Source organism: Euleptes europaea, chromosome 2 (assembly GCF_029931775.1).
Source record: "Euleptes europaea isolate rEulEur1 chromosome 2, rEulEur1.hap1, whole genome shotgun sequence".
NCBI classification, from domain to species: Eukaryota; Metazoa; Chordata; class Lepidosauria; order Squamata; family Sphaerodactylidae; genus Euleptes; species Euleptes europaea.
In genome coordinates this window covers 16356554-16379569 of record NC_079313.1, presented here as the reverse complement: position 1 = coordinate 16379569, position 23016 = coordinate 16356554, and the positions used below count along the sequence as shown (strand labels likewise).

Genomic DNA, 23016 nt, shown 5'->3' with positions numbered 1-23016 from the left:
ACATATCTGGGGAAAGTACTGGTTTGTGTTGAGCCATGCCTGTTCTTTGGCCTAGAATCATAGTTGGAAGGGACCACCAGGGGCATCTAGTCCACCCCCTGTACAATGCAGGAAATCCACATCTACTTCCCCCCCACACCCCCAGTGACCCCCTACTCCATGCCCAGAAGATGGCCAAGGTGCCCTCCCTCTCATCATCTGCTTAAGGTCATAGAATCAGCACTGCTGACAGATGGCCGTCTAACCTCTTATTTAAAACCTCCAGGGAAGGAGAGCTTACCACCTCCCGAGGAAGCCCATTCCACTGAGGAACCGCTCAAACTGTTAGAAAATTCTTCCTAATGTCTAGACCGGTGGTTCCCAAAGTGGGCAGTACCATCCCCTGGGGGGCAGTGGGATTAACTAGGGGGGAACTAAGAGGCAAGGGGGCAGCAGGGGGTCCTAGAGGTGGGCCCCTTCAACTGTGTTGTTCACTAATTCACAATAGATCAAGCTATGGCACCATGCTGGCAACTTTGGTGGAAACTATCCGATTTTTTTCCAGACTTTGAAGAGCTGGTACCACTGGATCAAGTTCATTAGTTTTGTTGAATAAATTTCAACAAAAAAGTTTTGATTTTGAATAGATGTGCAATTAATTGTTACTGTTTTGAAATGTTATTGTTCTTATCTTCTTTAGTGAGTCATGCAAACTCCTATTTTGAATAATGCTTTTTATAGGATTGGGTAGGGGGCACTGGGGGTTGAGTTTGAGGAACCAAGGGGGCGGCGACCCGAAATGTTTGGGAACCACTGGCCTAGACGAAAACTCTTTTGATTTTAATTTTGACTCGTTGGTTCTGGTTGGTTCTCTTGAAGAGAGGTTGCTCAGTTCATACAGCCTTGCCTAATCCTTGCTTACATAGCTGGAAATGTGAGCCCAGGCCCATAGGGGGAATGACTGAAGAAGAGGTAAGCTTGTCTTTTAAGTCACCGCAGCAATTGTACTGTAGCAATTGTTCAGATACAGCAGCTCTTCAGACTCCACTACAGAGCCTGCCATCGAAACCGATATGCAATCAGGTTTCTTTCCTCTGGCAGCTCTAACTGATCATTGCCACACTGCAAAACTGTGGTGTATCAGTCTGTATAGATCCAGTATGCCGCAAACTTGCTTGAAAGCCACCAGCTAGCTGGTTTTAGCCCTTGTGGCATATCCTGGATGGAATGTCAGAGCTTGTGTGCTGAACCAGGGGCTGTGGCTCGGTTTGTAGAGCACCTACTTGGCACACAGAAGGTCCCAGGTTCAATCCCCAGCATCTCCAGTTAAAGGGACTAGGCAAGTAGGTGATGTGAAAGACCTCTGCCTGAGACCCTGGAGAGCCGCTGCCAGTCTGAGTAGACAATACTGACTTTAATGGATCAAGGGTCTGATTCAGTATAAAGCAGCTTAATGTGTCCATGTGAACCACTTTCACAATGAGAATTTTACCAGCTCCTCAAGCTTTTTCAAGCTTACTGTGATTCCAGCAAGGATCCAGGTTGTACCTTTCTGCTGGGATGCCCTCATGCAAAACAGGGCTTGTTAAAACATTTGTAGACATTCTAAGCTAAAAATGGGCGTCTGCTAAATGTTCTGCTTGTTTATTAATTTATTTATAAAAACACGTATATCCTGTTTCTCTTCTTGGTTCAAGGTGGCTTACAATAATAGTTAAAACATCCCTTGCTGAAACCAAAGATAAAATGACTCTTCTAAAACCCTGCCATATCACTCCATGACAAACAAATTAGACTTTTATAATGCAGCCAATCTGAGGTGTTCAGTTGTGTATTCATTTATATTGCTCTATAGAATTTGTGTAGCTTATTATATGACACGGAATAGGAGCAGTTCTGGTTGGAGTAACAGCCCAACAAAATCAGCATTGTGGATTTTTTTTAGTTTCTGGTCTGTGTTGAAAGAAGACGAGTTGGTTTTTATGCCCCACTTTTCGTCTCAAAGCGGCTTACAATCGCCTTCCCTTCCTCTCCCCACAACAGACACCCTTGTGAGGTAGGTTGGAGCTGAGAGAGTCCTCAGAGAACTGTGACCGGCCCAGGGTCACCCAGCTGGCTTCATGTGAAGGAGCAGGGAATCAAACCCAGTTCTCCAGATCATAGTCCGTTGCTCTTAATCACTATACCACGCCAGCTCTCAATGTGGTGTTCCAGACATCTGGTGTTCGAGACAGGCTTTCCCTTCTGGTAGCCACCCTGCTCTAACCTTGGTAGGAATAAATAAGCTTTCTCTTCCTCTCACTCCTTGCCCCTAATTCCAGCTCTCCTTCTGTTTGCCTGTTGTCATTATTGATACAAATGCTTGAGCTCTGAGAAGAAAAAAGGGAGAGGCGACAGCAGCTGTTTTCTGTTTCCAAGAACTCACTGTGGTGTCTGATCTTTTCAGTGGAAAAAAAGAAGGAAACAATAACTGAATCAGCTGGCCGGCAGCAGAAAAAGAAAATAGGTAACGTGACCAGGCTAAAATGTGTATTTGTGCACGTGCTGCATGGCTTTGTGTGGGGGGGCGGCTTCTTGTTTTTAATATGTAAGCAGAGTTGTATAAGAGTGGTTTTAGGGTGGTTTTTGCATTGGGGGGGATAGTCTGTATTTAAAAAAAAAAATTTTTTACCCTGCTTTTCAGCCAGATTGGCTCCAAAGGGGACTTGCAATTACCATGTATTATATTCTTAATTGAAGCAGCTGCTGAGATGCATTGTGTAGAGAGAGAGAAAATGGAAGGGACTTTGTCAAATATTACTTGTAGCCTAGCTGAACTAACTGGTTGTTAGAGGTAACTGGGGGATATTTGTCCTCTTTTCTCACCTCCGCCTTCCACTGCTGGTGGCTTTTAACATCAGGGCCATCAATTATCCAGGCCCCAATTATAAGGAATTCCATTTGAAAATCCATGCAAATAAGCTGGTTACCCCAACCTGTGGCAAGATTAAGTTCCCGCTCTGAAGTGTCGCGCAAGGCTTCGCATGCGAAGTTTGACCGTCCGAAAACGTAATCTTTTGCTTTTACCGAAGTCGGCTTCTGGATGCGAGACCACAGCATTCAGAATTCAGTATGTTTGTGCAAGTTACGTCACTTGCAGGACTTAGTCTGAGAACCAGTTTGGACTTCCTTGGGGCAGAGCCTCCTATGCCGAATGTGGGAAGCCAAGGAGAATGTGTCTTAATCCTTCCTGCCGGCTCACCGCCTTTTGACCTTGGCACATTTGCGGCCGTTCCCCTTTTCTGTTATGGCTGGGCGGAGCCACGGCGGCTGCGCTTCTGCGGGAACCCCCTTTTCATAAAGGGCACCTGCGGCAGAATCGAGTTCCTGGACTTTGTGACACGTGGTAACCTGTCTCTCACTGCTTTTCAGAGAGGCAAGAAGAAAAACTGAAGAACAACAACAGGGATCTGTCAATGGTGAGGAGGCAGGGCAAATGGGGGTGGGTGAGAGGGTTGGTTCCCACATAAGAGCCATCAGGGTGGCTTTACTTTTACGATACGATACAAGTTTATTGTTTGTGGCCGAAGGCCATCACAATCTATCATGCAAAACATAAAAATATCATTAAAACAACATTAAACCAGTCCGACTCACAAGAAGCTAGTAGATAAGTATATTTAACATATTTAAAAACAGCTTTAGCCCAGATTTTCTTGACTGCTAAAGCAAAATGTGACACTTTATAGGAAACGGATTGGTGTCTGATAGGAGAAAGAGCAGCTTCTCTGGATCTGAAAAAAAGATTTAGGCCCTTTAGAAATGCTGTGAGAAATTTAGATCTAGGCTCTGTATAAAGAGGACAGAATAAGGTGTAATGCGTTAGGTCCTCTGGAACTGCGACTCCACAAATACATAGGTGAGTGGCCTGTGGTGTTTGGGAGTAATGTCCAGCTAACAAGACTTTGCTTGAAACGCAGCACATGGTAATTTCACGTGGACAGAAAGTGCTTGTGACACCAAGCCTGTAGATTTGGAATGAAGGGGGGGGGTGCCCAGTTTCATAGAGCCTCATTCCTCCACTAGCTCCTGCTGTCGTGCTGGTGGGCGGCTACAGCCGTGGACCTGCTGCTTTGCACTTCTCATTGTTTGTGCCAGTCGAGTGTGCGTTCAGGCAACTCCGCATTCTTCACTGGCGCAGTGAAAGAGCCTCTGTTCTGTCTGCCTCTCCTGCCCTTCGCACAAAGGCCTTTGTTGTGGTCTATATTCTTAGCTTGCCTGTTCCTCCTCCCTTGCGCTGAAGTTGTCTTCAGCAGATGCTTTCTTCTCTGCTGTTGTGAATGCTGCTGTGGGGTGTGTGTGAAGCATTACTCAGACGGGGTGCAATTCCCGACTGCGGCTTTGGTTGCTTTTACCCGTTCTCTGCACATGCTCTTTGGAAGGTCAGCTTGAGAGAACCCCCCCAGCTCGAGACCCAGTGTGATGTAGTAGTTAAGAGTGGTGGTTTGGAGCAGTGGACTCTAATCTGGAGAACCAGGTTTGATTCCCCCACTCCTCCACATGAAGCCATCTGGGTGACCTTGAGCTAGTCACAGCTCTCTTAGAGCTCTCTCAGCCCACCTACCTCACAGGGCGTCTGTTGTCGGGAGGGGAAGGGAAGGGGATTGTAAGCCGGTTTGATTCTTCCTTAAGTGGTAGAGAAAGTCGGCATATAAAAACCAACTCTTCTTCTTCACCCTTGATTTGCTAAAAATACCATGGAGAGACTGAACTCTCCAAACTCAACCCCGATTGTGGGGTAGATTGAGTGTGGAGGGTGTTGGCTAGGTTGGCTCGGGAAGAAGCAAGCTGCCCTCTGTGGCTTCTCCCCCCCACCCCAGCAGAGCCCCCACTCATGCACAACTGTATAGGGAATGTTGGCAGGTGTTAAAATGGGGAAAGGGAGAGCTGCATACACCACTTTTACTTTCTTGGAGGAAAAAGTGGAACAAAAAACATAGCAGGTACAGAAGCCGTTGCATGAGTGTTCCTTGGCCCAGTCTTCTGTGGCCAGCAGACTGTCATGGCTGTGGTGTCCCTAAACATCATAAAGACCTCATTCACTTCCTCAGCCAGGATTTCCACATATAGAATGTATGCCATACCTAATGTAAAACCATGTTGAACGGTGGCCATAAAAATGACAGCTTAGCCTAACCAAAGCACAGTACCCCCTTCCCGTCCACACATAAAACTAGCTTTTTCTCTAAGGGTGAGCAGTGAATATAAATCCTATTGGATTTGGCAGCAGTGGTAGAAGGGATAAAAAGCTAGAGACTGTCCTCCTTCCCTGTGATCAGTGGCCACAAGTTTCCATTTGTCCAATACTAACGTTGGCCTTATTTTCTTGGTTACAGGTTCGGATGAAATCTATGTTCGCAATTGGCTTTTGTTTCACCGCGCTGATGGGCATGTTCAATTCCATGTAAGTGACCCCTCGCTCCAGCTTTTCTTTACAAACCCTTTAGGCCAAATTGTCTCGGAGGAAAACCACGCCTCTTTCGCACAGCTTGCTAAAACCATAGAAAAGGAAACTATGTTGGTGCTAGGCATTGCATTCAGTCCAGTCAGTTTTTCCACCAGTGAGAAAAGGAGAGGCCCTTGGGGTATCAATAAGGCTGGGGAACAAAAGGCCTGCTGGAGCCTTGTCATACATGGGCCAAAGTAAGAGGGGAATTAAGAAAAAGAAGAGTTGGTTTTTATATGCCGACTTTCTCTACCACTTAAGGAAGAATCAAACCGGCTTACAATCCCCTTCCCTTCCCCTCCCCACAACAGACACCCTGTGAGGTAGGTGGGGCTGAGAGAGCTCTATAAGAGCTGTGATTGGCCCAAGGTCACCCAGCTGGCTTCGAGTGTAGGAGTGGGGAAACAAATCCAGTTCACCAGATTAGCCTCCGCTGCTCATGTGTAGGAGTGGGGAATCAAACCCGGTTCTCCAGATCAGAGTCCACCGCTCCAAACCACTACGCTGTTAACCACTACACCAAGCAAAACTGCATGAAAAAGCTGGCTTGATCCAACATTCAGCTAGCTGGTGTATATGTGCAAGTAACGCATCACACAGGTGGTCTGCATTGTCACATAAGATAGCGTGTGATGTGTGGGACTCCATGGAAGACCACAGCTAACTGTTCCCATCAGAACAATTGCATGGTGCAGGTGCGGTCTTTTTAATCAAGGAAGCAGCCGTCATAACCTTCTGTGAATCCCTGCATCATGCTCACGCAAAGTTGACTGTGGTAACATCTGTGCTGACCTCAGCCCCCAGCTTTTGACTTGGAAGCATCAGCAGGTGTTCTTCTGAAAGTAACCTGCATTTCTTTTCTCAGCCAGGCTATTAGAAGCAGATTCGTGGGCTAAGCCCTGGTAAAGTCTTGGCACAGAATAAATCAGGTGGGAAAATCCTGGCAAGGAGAGTTTGCCTGGAGTAATGAGAGAAGGGAGGGGGGAGATGGGAGTGGGGTAAGGAAGCAGAAGGGAAAATGATTGGCTTTTAGAGGGGAATGTCTATATAATACCAAGATGGCTCTCAGTCGAGTAATAGAAGTGGTAATAGTAGCAGCCACTGAAGACTGGTCAGGCAGCTAAACCCCACAAAGATGAACAGAAAGTGGGGGGTGGGATGGGAAGGGCAGCACCAATGGACAACTTCCGGCTGCCTTCAGTTATAGGCCTGGTGGAATAATTTCATCTTACAGGTCCTGCGGAACTCTTTAAGGTCCTGCAGGGCCCTGATGTTACCAGGAAGGGAATTCCACCTGGCCCTTGTCGAGGATAGCCGCACACTCTTCGGGCCGGGGACCACCAGCAAGTTGTTATTTGTGGAGAGTAATGCTCTCTGGTGGAGTGTACCAGGAGAGGCGATCCCATAGATACAAAGGTCCCAGACTGTGTAAGGCTTGTGTTACATCCCTGGAAACTGTAGGTTCTTTTTCATGAACTGAGGCAATGCTGTCCAGGAGTTCGTAGGGAAAACAGCCCTGCTGTGTGGCTGTTGGGCAATACTTCCTGTCTGTGCAAGTATTTGGTTTGCAGGGCCGGGTGTCGCTGCTTCCCAATCTTGCGTGGGCAGGCAAAGAGTTTCTTAATGGAAGTAAACTGTTCAGATAAGCAAACAGTTACTGGGAGTTTCAGTTCCCCTAAAGTGTGAAATGCTGTGAGGGAGATACTGAATTGGGCATGTGGATCCCGGGGTAAGCAAGTGGGAATTGGAGCCTTCTCTGTGATTGGCTGCCAGCATTGTGTTTTGGAGTATTTTGGCTCCTGTTAAGAAGTTTAAATAAGCCCTTTACCCTGAGCACATAAACTTTTTTAGGATTGTGATTCCTGGGGAAAGTGGTTGTGGTACCCGTGAACCTGCGTGGTGGAGTGGTTAAGAGCGGCAGACTAATCTTGATTCCCCACTCCTCTGCATGAGTGGCAGACTCTAATCTGGTGAGTTGGGTTTGTTTCCCCACTTCTGCACATGAAGCCTGCTGGGTGACCTCGGGCTAGTCACAGTTCTCTCAAAACTCTCTCAGCTCCACCTGCCTCGCAAGGTGTCTGTTGTGGGGAAAAGGAGGTGATTGTAAGCTACTTTGAGACTCCTTAGAGAAAAGTGGGGTATAAAAACCAACTCTTCTTCCATCTGCCAGCATAGCAGGATAAGAAGTGGGGTTGAATTCTGTATGTGCAGTTTGCATACGTGTCAGCCCCCTTGGCTTCGCCAGCCAAACCTGAGAGAGGGGACCCTCCTGGGCTGTCTGTAATGAATTATTGGCCCGAAGACCACATGCATCAACTCCTGGATTGAGTGGCTTTGGCAGAGCCACCTGTATTTATTTATTTATTATTTCCACTTACTACCCTGCTCTCCCCAGCCAAGAACCGGGCTAAGAGCGGCTTACGAGAATATAGATATCCTATTCAATCCATAAAAGCATTAAAACGTTTGAAATAGCCTTATAAAAATCATATGAAACGTTATCCTAGTTTCCCTAAGGCGCCTCTAGAGTGTAAAACACAAAACACGAAAGTTCAACTAGGCAAGCAGATAGACTAAATCCCAGATTGAATAGGGAAAAGATATAACCACAGTGGGGGTTAGGGAGGCCAGCATTTATATATAGGGAACCATAGCTGGCCTCAACAAGAGGCCTGCCGAATACCTCTGTGGAGGCTAGGAAGCTCCTTTCCCCTCCAATGTGACTGTGAGTTTGCCAAAAAGAACTTGTTTGCCCCACTGCAGAAGCAGGCTTTCTTAAGAGTATTCTCAGGCTGTCCTTTTGATGATTCAGTGCCTGCTTCTCTTACTTTTGGTGAGGGGCATCAAGTCACAGCTGACTTACAGCAACCCTGTAGGGTTTTCAAGGCAAGAGATGTTCAGAGGTAGTTTTTCATTGCCTGTGTCTGTGTCATGACTCTGGTATTCCTTGAAGGTCTCCCTCCAAATACTAACCAGGGCTGACCCTGCTTAGCTTCTGAGATCTGATGAGAGCAGGCCAGCCTAGGGCTATCCAGGTCAGGGCTACGTCTCTGTCTGACCTCTAGCAGATATGGATGCCTTGCTGCTTCCCCAGGCTGTTCGCGTTCCTGGATCCAGTTTGGATCTGTGACATTATCAAAGATGACAGCACTGTGCCTTGTAATACTTCCTGCTAACTTTTGGCCTTTTAGCTGCATCTGGAAGTGGAGGCAGAAACCATGTAGAATATTGCAATACCCAGGAGGGGGCCAGGGGCGGAATCAAAGAGAGATAAACATCCGTTCCTGGCCAGCCTGCCAAAATACCTTTACTGTTGGCACTTGGTGGAAGCTGGGCTTCGTGTGTTTATGTCTTCAAGAAGGAGTTCCTGTCTGAAGTTTACAGTATTAAAAACACCTGCTAGGACTGAGCAGGATGAGAGAGAAAGGCGTGTTCGAGCTTTACATAGCTATGCAATAGAGTAGACAGTTTCGGAAACTGGTTGCTGCAGGCCCTGGTTTCAGCAGTCCACCTCTGTTCCCAGGGTAACCCCAGTAAAGAGGTGTTACACACTGCTGCTTCTGCCCTGAGCCTAAAATGTGCAGGATCTTTCTCCCTGTCTGTATGGAATCATAGAGTTGGAAGGGACCAACAGGAATAGAGTTGGCAGGAAATTCACAACTACCCTCCCCCCCACCTATACTCCATACCCAGAAGATGGCCAAGATGCCCTCCCTCTCATGATCTGCCTAAGGCAGTGATGGCGAACCTTTTAGGGACCGAGTGCCCAAACTGCAACCCCAAACCCACTTATTTATCGCAAAGTGCCAACACGGCAATTCCACAGGTTAATTACATGCTGGGTAAGTGGGTGTTTCTCTTTTAGTAGGGGATTTCACTGAAAGGTGGGAGGCGCTGCAAAGCCTGCGCTGTGGCCCGAGCGCTCTGCTCCCCTCCAGCTATGCCACGCTGTGAGCTATGCTCCCCTCCAACCTAGCTCCTCTACAACCCCACCACGGGAATCACCTTCGCCACGGACTCAACAGGCTGCCGTCCACACCACACCCTCACGCCGCATGTGAGCTGCCCGGCATGTGAGCCGCCCTGCTGCATGTGACAGGGGAGGGAGGAAGCGCTCCCATTGGGCTGCTGGGCAGAGGGGCGGGTGATGTGAGAAATGCCCTCAGGTGCGTGTGGAGAGGGGGAAGGGAGCAGCCCTGCCCCGCGTCCCTCTGGCTTTCTAGTAACGAACTCAGGCAAACTCTGTGCTGGGTCAACGGCGCACGTGCCCACAGAGAGGGCTCTGAGTGCCCTCTGGCACACGTGCCATAGGTTCGCCACCACTGGCCTAAGGTAATAGAATCAGCATTGCTGACAGATGGCCACCTAACCTCTTCTTAAAAACCTCCATAGAAGGAGAGCTTACCACCTCCCGAGGAAGCCTGTTCCACTGAGGAACCGCTCTAACTGTTAGAAAGTTCTTCCTAATGTCTAGACGGAAACTCTTTTGATTTAATTTCAACCCGTTGGTTCTGGTCCGACCTTCTTGGGCAACAGAAGACAACTCGTCACCCTCCTCTATATGACAGCCCCTCAAGTACTTGAACATGGCTATCATATCCCCTCTCGGTCTTCTCCTCTTCAGGCTAAACATACCCAGTTCCTTCAACCTTTCCTCATAGGACTTGGTCTCCAGACCCCTCACCATCTTTGTTGCCCTCCTCTGGACACGTTCCAGCTTGTCTACATCTTTCTTAAATTGCGGTGCCCAAAACTGAACACAGGACTCTAGGTGAGGTCTAACCAGAGCAGAGTAAAACGATACCATCACTTCACGTGATCTGGACTTCTGTTGATGCAGCCCAAGACTGCATTTGCACAAATTGGGTTCATAATTTCTTTCCTCCATGCAGATGTTTGTTCCTTTGTTTGCATGTTGGTGTAAATTATTGCCATTAGTGGCTCATGCCCTGGTTAACATCTAGTTTAGTCTACTGCCATGAACTCTCCATGGGGCTGCCCTCGACAAGTGTCTGGAAGCTATAGTTGGCACAGAATGCTGTGGCCAGAATTCTGGGTGGAGTGAGTTGTAGGGACCCTATCACTCCAGCCTTGTTCCACCTACACTGGTTTCCAGTTTGTTTCTGGGCCCAATTCAAAGTGCTGATATTGACCTTCAAAGGTGTATGTGGCTGGGTATTGAGAGCCAGCATGGTGTAGTGGTTATGAGTGATGTTTTGGAGCAGTGGAGTCTGATCTGGAAAACGGGGTTTGATTCCCCACTTCTCCACATGAGTGGCGGACTCTAATCTGATGAACTGGATTTGTTTCCCCACTCCTACACATGAAGCCAGCTGGGTGACCTTGGGCTAATCACAGCTCATTCAGCCCCACCTACCTCACAGGGTGTCTGTAGTGGGGAGGGGAAGGGAAGGTGATTGTAAGCTGGTTTGAGTCTTCCTTGAGTGGTAGAGAAAGTCGGCGTTTAAAAACCAACTCTTCTTCTTGGGGCTGGCATAGTTTAAGGACCACCTACCTGACTACTCGTGTCATCTTTGGAGGCCCTGCTTTGGGTGCCGCTGTCATCTGCAGCTAGTCAGGTGGCAACCCTAGAAAAGGCCATCTCAGTTATGGAACCAAAAACTGTGGAATTCCTTCCCCAGGGAAATTTGTCTGTCCCCTTCTATTATCCTCCACTAGTGGGTAAAGACTTCTCTGTTTTGTCCGGCGTTCCCTCGTTGGTTCTCTTTGACCCTTCCATTTATGTATTACATGCTTGTGTTTCGTTTTAATAGTTTTTATATATTTATGTGTGTTTAAACTTGCTTTACTTGTTTTTGTGCACTGACTTGTGAACACACATGAAGCTGCCTTATACTGAATCTGACCCTTGGTCCATCAAAGTCAGTATTGTCTGCTGAGGGCTGGGCAGCTGATTGCGAAAGTAACCCAGATGAGTTTTTGTTTGCCTTTCCCAGATTTGACGGCCGCGTGGTTGCCAAGCTCCCCTTCGTACCCCTGTCATACATCCAGGGCTTGTCCCATCGCAATCTCCTGGGTGAGGATTACACGGATTGCTCCTTTATCTTCCTCTACATTCTATGCACCATGTCTATTCGTCAGGTAAGTACCGAGTTATGTGCGGACGGCCCTAAAGCCTTTGCTTCTGCTGAAGTTCAGCCATAAGTTGCCCATATTTTTCTTAGCTTCCTCCAAGAAGCTGCAGCTACAGAGCGCCCCTCTTCTCCCCCCATCCCACACATGCAGAATAAATCCTGCTTCAACAAATTCCTTGTACTGAATTCCAGTGATAGTAAATGACAAAAAAGGCTTGCTTTGGTGTTCTGCCGGAATGAAGTGAGAGAAAATGGTTGTGAAGTAACAGGATGAAGACGCACTTGTGTGTGTGGAATAGGTCTCCCAAATTTCTGGACTCGCCGTTTAATCACAGGCATCCTTTTCCATAATTCTTAATGTGCCGAGCATGTGTTTATCCTGTCCTTCCAAGAAGTGAGACTATCCTTCCCCCATATTACCTTCACTGTGGCCCTGTGAGATAAGACAAGAAAACTGGTATGGCGGTGCAGGGACAGGAGGCTTGTGTAGATCCCCTGCCAGGCGAGCATGAGGGCAAAACCTGGACTGGATTTCCATGTGGAGCAGGGACAGAATACATGTGTTGGTTTTACAGAGAGATGGAGGCTGTTTGGGGATTTTTAAAGCAGAGCTTATGTGTGTGTGTGTGTGTGTGTGTGTGTATAAAGTGCCGTCAAGTCACAGCCGACTTATGGCGACCCCTTTTTGGGGTTTTCATGGCAAGAGACTAACGGGTGGTTTGCCAGTGCCTTCCTCTGCACAGCAACCCTGGTATTCCTTGGTAGTCTCCCATCCAAATACTAACCAGGGCTGACCCTGCTTAGCTTCTGAGATCTGATGAGATCAGGCTAGCCTGGGCCACCCAGGTCAGGGTGTTTATATGTATAGGGGATATTTAATCACCCTGTAAACCCTTTCCTAAATATGGTTTCAGTTGATCATTAATAACCTGGCGGATGTACTCTGCACATGCTTTAAGGCATTCTGCTGCTTAATCTTCTAGACAATTTAGAAGTTGCAGTTTCCCAGTAGTACTATGAAAAGCACTCTTCCTCAAATCTTCAGTCTCTTTCTCACTCATCTGCCAGTTTGTCTTTCTTTCCCTTCCTCAGTTGTGCTTTCACTCTTGGGCAGCTGGGCTCCCTTGGCCCCACATTGGCATTCACGTGTGGGGGTGTCCCTAATCTAATCTGTGAAATTCTGGAGGGTGCGCAGAGTGGCCTGAAAACGCAGGAGAGGGGAGTAAAAGAGAAGAGCTAACAAGCATGCTTCTTACAAGCATCTGTTAAAATTGTTTGATGGCTCATAATGCAAGGCTGGCTTACGGAACCCTAAATCAGATGAACACATGAAGCTGCCTTATACCAAATCAGACCCTTGGATCCATCAAAGTCAGTATTGTCTGCTCAGACCAGCAGCGGCTCTCCAGAGTCTCAGGCAGAGGTCTTTCACATCACCTACTTGCCTAGTCTCTAACTGGCGATAGTGGGGATTGAACCTGGGACCTTCCTCATGCCAAGCAGATGTTCTGCCACTGAGCCACAGCCCCTCCCGAAATCAAGTTTACTACCTGCCCACCAGGATCAGTACTACCTTGGTAAAGCTGTTGGGATTCAGGACTTAAAGTGTCGGACTAGGACCTGGGAAACCCAGGTCCTAATCCCCACTCGTGCCATGGAAGCTTGCTGGGTGACCTTGGGCCAGTCACACCCTCTCACCCTGACCCTGGCTAGTACTTGGATGGGAGACCTCCAAGGAATGCCAGGGGCATGACCCGAGGCCGGCAGTGGCAAACCACTGAACGGCTCTTGCCTGGCCTTGAAAACCCTGGGGGGGGGGGGGTCGCCATAAATCAGCGGTGTCTTGATGGCAAAAAAGAAAAAAAATCAGGCCTGCTTTGCTGCTCTGTGTGTTCTAGCAAATGATGGGACCATGGAGGAGGGGTCTCAATGCAAACTATTATGGATCCACCACCTTATTGTTCTCATCACTTGGCTCAGGAGGGGAACAATTTTTTTTTATTGTTGCTTAAACTCCTACAGATGAGGTTTTGGTGTGTGGGGTCTGGCGGTGCTTGAACTGTTTGCAGAGGGTAACCCCATATTCAGCTCAGATTATTTTGCGGGCCGTTTTGTGCTGAAGCTCATTGCCTGTGTGGCCCTCTGACATTCTTCCTACTGGTGTGCCAAGGAATTTCAAACAGATCGCCAGAGGAAGGAAGACACGCACAAGTTAAACTTCTGGCACAGGGCCAGGGTAGGTTAGGAGGGGCTCTTTCACAATGGATTAAAAATTATTTAATTATTAGTATAGTCATATTTTCCATTTAAAGGAGTCTTTAAATAAAAATCTGAATCAGATGCAAATACGATAACTGATAATTCCAAATGCTGCGTAAATTTAGCAGTCTGCTTCTGCCTCTTTCCTCTTTGCCAGTAGGTCATATATTACGGTCGAAGCTTTGCTAACTGACACCCACGGGTAATTGGGGTTGATGGTAGAACCAGTACGCTTATGCTAGTTATCCTGGTACCAGTTAACTGGGATCTTCCTGTATATAAGTACCTTTGTAATCTTAACTTTCTCTTTTGAAAGAACGTACCTGAGGTGGCAAACAAAACACAATTAGCTTTTCTAAATTGGTCGGTGGCAGGCGGCTCACGGTTTATTCCTCCCTCTGCTGCTGATGGAGCAGTCAGGTCAGCAGGCTGGTCAAAGGGCCTCGAATGTGCCATTCTAGCTTGATCAGTTCTTACTTGGATACTTGCCTGGCTTGTTCTCCCTGCTGTAAGGCAGCTCAGAGGACAGCTTTGTCATGTGGTAGTCCCTGAAGTGGTCCCTGCGCTTCAGCCTCTGACGTATGGTGTGTGAATGCAGAGCATGGGTCGAAGTGCTGGCTGTTGCTACCTGGCTTCCTTTTTGCTTGTCAGATGGGAGAGGTGAACTGAAGCTACTAAGAGGTACCAAAAGTCCCTGGGGGGTGGGAGCTAGATGATGCATGGAATCCTCCTCTTTCATGATTGTGAAGCTCAAGTAGATAGAGCCCAGTCTATGACTAGACCATTTTTTTGCAGTTATATAACTGCATCATTGATGGATGCTACAGTGAGGGGAAAAAGTATTTGATCCCCTGCTAAATTTGCCCGTTTGCCCTCTGACGAAGAAATGACCAGTCCATAATTTTAATGGTAGGTTTATTGTAGCTGTGAGAGACAGAATAACAACAGGAAAACCCCCAGAAACCCACAAGACAAAAGTCAGAGATTGATGTGCATTATAATGAGTGAAATAAGTATTTGATCCCCTATCAACCAGCCAGATTAGGGTTAGGGTTCTGCTGTCGACAGAAGCAATCAATCCATCAGATTCCAAACTAGCCACCATGACCAAGACCAAAGAGCTGTCCAAGGATGTCAGGGACAAGATTGTAGACCTGCACAAGGCTTGACTGGGCTACAAGACTATTGCCAAGCAGCTTGGTGAGAAGGTGACAACCCTAACCCTAACTGTCAACCTCCCTCGGTCTGGGGCTCCATGCAAGATCTCATCTCGTGGAGTTGCAATGATCATGAGAACGGTGATGAAGCAGCCCAGAACTACACGGGGGGAACTTGTCAATGATCTCAGGGCAGCTGGGACCATAGTCACCATGAAAACAGTTGGTAACACACTACGCCGTGAAGGACTGAGATCTTGCAGAGCCCGCAAGGTCCCATTGCTCAAGACAACACATGTACAGGCCCGACTGCAGTTTGCCAATGCACATCTGAATGACCCAGAGGAGAACTGGGTGAAAGTGTTGTGGTCAGATGAGACCAAAATCGAGCTCTTTGGCATCAACTCAACTCGCCGTGTTTGGAGGAGGAGGAATGCTGCCTACGACCCCAAGAACACCATCCCCACCGTCAAACATGGAGGGGGACATATTATGCTTTGGGGGTGTTTTTCTGCTGAGGGGACAGGACACCTTCACCACATCGAAGGGACGATGGATGGGACCATGTATCGTCAAATCTTGGGTGAGCAGCTCCTTCCCTCAGCCAGGGCATTGAAAATGGGTCGAGGATGGGTATTCCAGCATGACAATGACCCAAAACACACGGCCAAGGCAACAAAGGAGTGGCTCAAGAAGAAGCACATTAAGGTCCTGGAGTGGCCTAGCCCAGGGGTCTGCAAACTGAGGCTCCTGAGCCGCATGCGGCTCTTTGGCCCGTTGAGTGTGGCTCTCCGAACTTGGTTCGGAGCCCCTGCTCTCGCACCAGCAGCCGGGCTGCGGAGCCGCGCGCCTGAGAGAGAGCAGGCGAGCGGGCACGCTGTCTCTCTCCCCCCCCCCCCCGCCGTGGAGAATGGCCAGGTCCCCCTTTCCCTTTCCCTTTCCCTCAATGGTTGGGAGGCTAAAGCCTTCCCTCCCCTCTAGCCGCGCGATTGCAGGGCGGGCGGCTCGGCGGTTCCTGCCCCCCCGCCTGCCTATCAGCTGTTGGGCGGGGCGGGCTTCCTTTGGTAGAACTGGCCTCCGGCTGAGTCCCATTGGGAGGCCATGTCTACCCACTGGCTTTCTTGGTGGTAGACCTGGACTCTGAGGAGGGGAAAAAGTCCCCCTTCAGAGGCCAGGTCTACCCATTGGCTTCTATGGGCCTCCGGAGGCCAGGTCTACTGCCAAGAAAGCCAATGGGTAGACCTGGCCTCCCAATGGTACTCAGCTGGAGGCCAGGTCTACCAGTAGGCTTTTATGGCGGTAGACCAGGCCTCCAGACGAGGACTCCAGACGGGGAGGGGGAAATGGCAGGGCCTTACAATTAAATTTTTATCAATAAATAAGATCACTATTAAGTATGATATCAAGTTTTATTCAGTGTACCTATAGTTTAATTAAGACTTAAAACTTTAATTAAAGTTTATTAAGTTAATAAAAAGTGTACCTACCTATATACTTTAAGTTTTAGAAATTTGGCTCTCAAAAGAAATCTCAATTGTTGTACTGTTGATATTTGGCTCTTTTGACTAAAGAGTTTGCCGACCCCTGCCGTAGCCAGTCTCCAGACCTTAATCCCATCGAAAATCTGTGGAGGGAGCTGAAGGTTCGAGTAGCTACACATCAGCCTCGAAATCTTACTGACTTGGAGAGGATCTGCAAGAGGAGTGGGACAAAATACCTCCTGAGATCTGTGCAAACCTGGTGGCCTCCTACAAGAAATGTCTGACCTCTGTAATTGCCAAAAAGGGTTTTGCCACCAAGTACTAAGTCATCTTTTGCAAAGGGATCAAATACTTATTTCACTCATTATAATGCACATCAATCTCTGACTTTTGTCTTCTGGATTTCTGGGGGTTTTCCTGTTGTTATTCTGTCTCTCACAGCTACAATAAACCTACCATTAAAATTATGGGCTGGTCATTTCTTCGTCAGAGGGCAAATTCAGCAGGGGATCAAATACTTTTTCCCCTCACTGTAAGTAAAGGATAGCAGGCAGAGCAGGAACTAGGGCGACATGGGATATGCCAGATCCATAACTCAACTGAGAAGTAGCCAGCATGGCTTTAGAAACAGCTCTGCCCACAGAGTCTCCTTCTTTGGTAAAGCAATACCTTTTTATTAACAGGTTGATACAACTCCATAGTGCTCAGATTTAAATTCCTAGGCTGCCCTATCCCATATCCTGAGGGCAGCATAGAATCATAGTCAGAATGGGCCATACAGGCCATCTAGTCTGACCCCCTGCTTAATGCAGGATCAGCCTAGAGCATCCCTGACAAGTGTCTGTCCAGCCTCTGCTTAAAGACTGCCAGGGAGGGGAGCTCACCACCTCCCTAGGTAGCTGATTCCACTGTCGAACAACTCTTGCTGTAAGCATTTTTTCCTAATATCCAGCTGGTACCTTTCCACCCTCAATTTAAAGCCATTATTGCAATTCCTATCCTCTGCTGCCAACAGGAACAGTTTTCTGCCCTCCTCTAAGTGACAGCCTTTCAAATATTTAGAGAGCAATCATGTCCCCCTCAACCTCCTCTTCTCCAGACTAAACATTCCCAACTCCCTCAGCCTTTCCTCATAGGGCTTGGTCTCCAGGATCATCCCTGATCGTCCTCGTCGCTCTCCTCTGCACCCGCTCCATTCTGTCCACATCCTTTTTGAAGCGAGGCCTCCAGAACGGCACACAGTACCCCAGGTGCCGCCTGACCAGTGCAGTGTACAGCAGAACTAGGACATCTTGCGATTTGGACGTTATGCCAAGCACAGGAGACTTAAGAATTCCCTTTACCCTGTATAAGGGGGCAAGTTCTGCCCTGAGCTAAAACTACGTAAGACTAGACGTAGCATTGATGGCCGTCGATCCATTTTTTGTGGGCTTTCCCCCCCTGCCAGATCAGAGAGGTCCAGCAATGTTCTGCATCAGGCTCACCCTGGCGCTCGCTTCTGTGCAGCTGCTGGCAGGATTTTGTTGTCTTCCGAAGCTGGGAAGTAGCTGGCAGGTTAACAGCGATTGCTCACGGGTCTCTCTTCCTTCACGAAAGGGAAGAGGTCAGCGAGGCGCAGTTAGCTTATGGGAAGCAATCCCTGGACGTGGCTGGGAAACAGCTGCGAAACGAATGCTTCGAGAGACCTCGGGGAAGAATGGCCATCAGCGAGAACACCTAGGAGGGCAAAGGTGGCAAAATAAGATTGGCCATCCTTGAGAGTGTTTGCAAAGAGAAGGCTTTGAGGAAGGGTGTTCGAAGCCTTGGCCCTTGGTGACCTTTGGCAAATGAGCCCCGGCCTCTCTTGGCCGCTTCGGCCTTGGGTATTCTGAGGTAAGAGGAAATGCTCAGAGCTTTGGCTAGGATTCCACTCGCTTCTGACCCAAGGCTGATGTGGCCCGAAATAATCTCCCCTACGGCAGGGCAGTTTCCTCTGCGCCATTTCCATCTCCCCCTCGCGCGTCAGTCCCCCTCTCGGCGCTCTTCCTGCCTTCCTGTCGAGGGTGTGAAGTGCTCCATGGGAGCCCCAAAGGGGCTGGGAAAGTCGACTTAACATCTGTGCTGGGTGTGAAGATGCACATCCGCTCCTGGGTTGTTGTTTTTTCTCTTCTCTCCCCCCCCCCCCACCTCTGGCATGCATCAACCTGCTTGATTAAAAACAATTGGTCTCAGGGTTATCCTCCTTCCCCTTCTCCCCTGAACTGAAGGGACTGGATGATTTTGAAAGAAGTTGTTGACAGCTGTCCCCAGTCCAAAGGCAAGCTCCAAAAAGCCTAGATTATGGATTGTGCTCTTGGATGATCTTGAGCAAGCCCCTTTCCTTTCAAATTGGCATCAGGGAAGAAGAAGAGTTGGTTTTTTATAGGCCGACTTTCTCTACCACTTAAGGAAGAATCAAACTGGCTTACAATCACCTTCCCTTCCCCACAATAGACACCCTGTGAGGTAGGTGGGACTGAGAGAGCTCTAACAGAACTGTAACTTGCCCAAGGTCACCCAGCTGGCTTTGTGTGTAGGAGTGGGGAGACAAATCCAGTTCACCAGATTAGCCTCTGCCTCTCCTGTGGAGGAGTGGGGAATCAAACCCGGTTCTCCAGATCAGACAACACCACTCCAAACCACCGCTCTTAACCACTACACCAGAGCTGACTCTGTGGTGACTATTCTGATGAAGTAGTTCAAAAAGTATTTGTGGTTTTTTGCGGGGGAGGGAGTCTGTTCCACTTCCAAAACAGTCTCATGCTGATCTTATCAGCGTGGGATCCAAGTCCCTGCTCTTTAAGAGTTCATAACTTGGATTCACCAGAATGTTTCCTTAGATCAGTGGCCGGCAAATTCATTAGTCAACAGCCAAATATCAACAGTACAACTATTGAGATTTCTTTTGAGAGCCAAATTTCTTAAACTATATAGGTAGGTACACTGTTTATTAACTTAATAAACTTTAATTAAAGTTTTAAGTCTTAATTAAACTATAGGTACACTGAATAAAACTTGATATCATACTTAATAGTGATCTTATTTATTGATAAAAATTAAATTGTAAGTAAGGTATCCATAAAATTAAATCATGACAATGACTGACAAACACTGTACATTTTCCCCATCTGCATTCTCAAAACTCTGCAGGGGGGCTTATTGTTGAGTTTTGAGAATCTGGATGGGGAAAATGTGCATCTGAGTGGCAAATCCAAGGCAAAACCTCCCATTCATAAATGGCCAATAACCCCCCATGCAGAGTTTTGAGAATCTGGATGGGGAAAATGTGCATGAATCAAACATGGCTTCCCCCCCCCCGGGGCCCGACCTCCTCCTCCTCGCCGCTGCCGCCTGGGCTCCTTCCTTCCTTTCCTCCCCGGCCGGCCTGCCTGCCATCCGCCCGTCCGCCCCTCCTCAGCGCCTCGGCCTCCTCCGGCAGCCAAAACCAGCGCGAAAAATCCCGCCCGCTAATTGGCCGCCACCGCCCGCCTTGGCGCCGCCAGCCCGCAAGCTCCGCGTGCAAAACCCGGCTGCTCTGTGAGGGGGGGAGGGGGGCGCTTTACCTCACACACCGCCCCTCTCGTGGGGGGGGGGAATAAACCCGAAATGGGGCGGTGAGGAGAGGTTTCATGGTCGACTTTTTTTTGGGGGGGGGCGCCTCTTCCTCCTCAGAAACGTTTGGGTTTCCAGAGCCGCACTCAAAGGGCCAGAGAGCCGCATGCGGCTCGCGAGCTGCGGTTTGCCGACCACTGCCTTAGGTGGCAGGATTTCCACCTGCAGGCTGAATTTCCCCCTTCCTGTTGCAGCCCAAACTGTCCCCCAATGATCCTGGCCTGTGGGAGCAGTATTTGGGGGGGGGGGGCTTTTGGGGCTGCATCGGCAAGGGGGAAGCAAAATAGTCATCCATAAAAACAGTCTGATGGATCCAAACCAGTATGGTGTAGTGGTTAAGAGCAGTGGTTTGGAGTGGATCCAAACCAGTATGGTGTAGTGGTTAAGAGCAGTGGTTTGGAGTGGTAGACTCTAATCTGGAGAACCGGGTTTGATTCCCCACTCCTCCACATGAGCAGCGGACTCTAATCTGGGGAACTGGGTGGGTTTCCCCGCTCCTACACATGAAGCCAGCTGGGTGACCTTGGGCTAGTCAGAGTTCTCTTAGAGCTCTCTCAGCCCCACCTACCTCACAGGGTGTCTGTTGTGGAGAAGGGGATTGTAAGCTGGTTTGATTCTTCAATAGTGGAGAAAGTTGGTATATAAAAACCAACTCTTCCTCATCTTTATATACAAAGAGATCAAAGTTTTACCAACCATAATGTCATGCTTTTTATTCTGTCCTCCTGTGGAGCTCAGGACAGTGTATTATTGGGGGGGTGTTCCTGTGAGGCAAACAGAGAACTGTGCATTTATTTCTGATGTTCCACTCGGCTGTTCTGTTAGTTCCAGCATCCGTGGGGCGATGCCTGGCACTGCTGAATGAATGTAACGCTTTGTGCATCTGATGGTTCTGCCTAAGCTCGCATCACAATAAATTAAGTCTTGTAAGGTGGCACAAAACGCCTTGGGTTGGCCGATCCCTCCCCCTGGCACTGCTGTTCCTCTAGTGGAAATGGAATTGGGGCTTAATTCAACTGCTGCAGGACTTCCCAACGTAGGCACATTTGAGGCAGTCCCTTCCTATTTTTCTTGCATATACAATTATAAGTGATCTTGCTGCCTTCCGCATCCTACAACAGCATGGTGTAGTGGTTAAGACCGGTGGGCTCTAATCTGGAAAGCCGGCTTTGCCCATTCCTCCACATGAACGGCCAACTCTTAACCTGGTGAACTGGGTTGGTTTCCCTCTCCACCACATGAAGCCTACTGGGCGACTTTGGGCTAGTCACACTTCTCCCTGAACTCTCTCAACCCCACCAACCTCACAAGTTGTCTGTTGTGGGGAGAGGAAGGCCGCTTTGAGACCCCTTAAAGCAGGGGTGTCGAACTCAATTGTTACGAGGACCGGATATGACATAAATGTCACTTGGTTGGGCCAGGCCATGCCTCGCTAGCCCAGATCAAGAGTGGGGGGGATGGCTGGCTCGCGGGCCGGATAAGAGCTCTCAGGGGGCCTGATCCAGTCCCCGGGCGTTATGTTTGACACCCCTGCCTTAAAGGTTGAGAAAATTGGGGTATAAAAACCATCTCTTCTTCTTCTTGCATAAATAAAAGTCCATTAAATTATTTTGAGTTTGTCTCAAGCAGTTATGGTAAAGTGGGACCACCCCTGCTTTCCAGGCAGACTTTCATAGCGTAGTATTTTTGACGTAGCAATTGTGTATCGGAGTGTCGTTTACGTCAGGATTCTGTTCTCATGTATGTGTCTGGCTCTAGTTTGAATGCAGCACTCACTTCTCGTACATCTGCTTTTTGTCAGAATATCCAGAAGCTGCTGGGCTTGGCTCCGTCCCGAGCTGCCACCAAGCAGGCAGGAGGATTCCTCGGCCCGCCCCCTCAAGCTGGGAAGTTCTCCTGAAGCCTGAGAAACAATTCCTGTCATGTCTCATCAGCTGAAGAGAAAAGGGGGGGGGGAAGGATCCTGATGGCTTTGCGCAAAGCTCTGATCATGAAGAAGACTTTGTAAAAGCAACACCTTGGGTGTCTTCAGGTGACCACAACGTGTGTTTTAAAGACTTGGGTGGGGGGGACTGATCTCGGCACTTCCTGCTGGAGTGTGTTTGGAAAACTTTGGCAGAAGTTTCAGCGGCGAAGATCCCTGTTAGAAGAATATGATTGTAATACCCTTCTCAGGGTGAAAATTAAAAAAAATGCACGTAGTCTGTCTTTATGATGTGGTGCTGATCTGGCTGACCCCGCTGTGCTCTCCGTCAGAAACGGTACTCTGAACAGTACACTTGAAGCTTCCTTATACTGTATCAGACCCTTGGGTCCATCACAGTCAGTATTGTCTACTCAGACTGGCAGCGGCTCTCCAGGGTCTCAGGCTGAGGTCTTTCACATCACCTCCTCGCCTAGTCCTTTTAACTGGAAATGCCGGGGATTGAACCTGGGACCTTCTGCACGCCAAGCAGATGCTCTGCCACTGAGCCCTTCCCCTTTGTCCCTCACTGGCCTGGCTTGATATAGCATTGGACCTACCTGGGGCAAGTGTCTATGTTGGACTCATGAAGTTCAAAACACATGGCATCTGTGTGATCAGGGCTGTTGCCCCTAGTTGGTGGAGCAAGCGTCCCAACCGTTTTTGTTGTGCTGTCAAGTCACAGCTGACTTAACCGTGACCCCGTTGGGTTTTCAAGGCAAGAGACATTTGGAGGTGGTTTGCCATAGCCTCCACATCACGACACTGGTATTCCTTGGTGGTCTCCCATCCAAATACTCACCAGGGCTGACCCTGCTTAGCTTTTGAAATCTGGCAAGATCCAGGCTAGCCTGGGCCATCCAGGTTAAGTATTTCAGCACCACCACCCCATGAGAAGACATTAGGAAGAATTTTCTAACAGAGCGGTATCTAAGTGGAACAGGCTTCCTCAGGAGATGGTAAGCTC

The 23016-nt window shown here is 48.6% G+C and overlaps 1 protein-coding gene across 1 annotated transcript in view; it reads left to right on the top strand.

Annotated features, from left to right (window-relative positions):
- The window catches only part of TMCO1 (transmembrane and coiled-coil domains 1), a 29914-nt gene extending 7891 nt beyond the window's left edge, over window positions 1–22023 (top strand). Inside the window, exons 3-7 of the mRNA XM_056845278.1 lie at window positions 2426–2485; window positions 3391–3437; window positions 5355–5422; window positions 11422–11566; window positions 21888–22023. Coding sequence (XP_056701256.1) covers window positions 2426–2485; window positions 3391–3437; window positions 5355–5422; window positions 11422–11566; window positions 21888–21986 — 419 coding nt within the window. The 3' untranslated portion in view covers window positions 21987–22023. The remainder of the gene's footprint in view (window positions 1–2425; window positions 2486–3390; window positions 3438–5354; window positions 5423–11421; window positions 11567–21887) is intronic.
- Window positions 22024–23016: the final 993 nt, after the last annotated feature.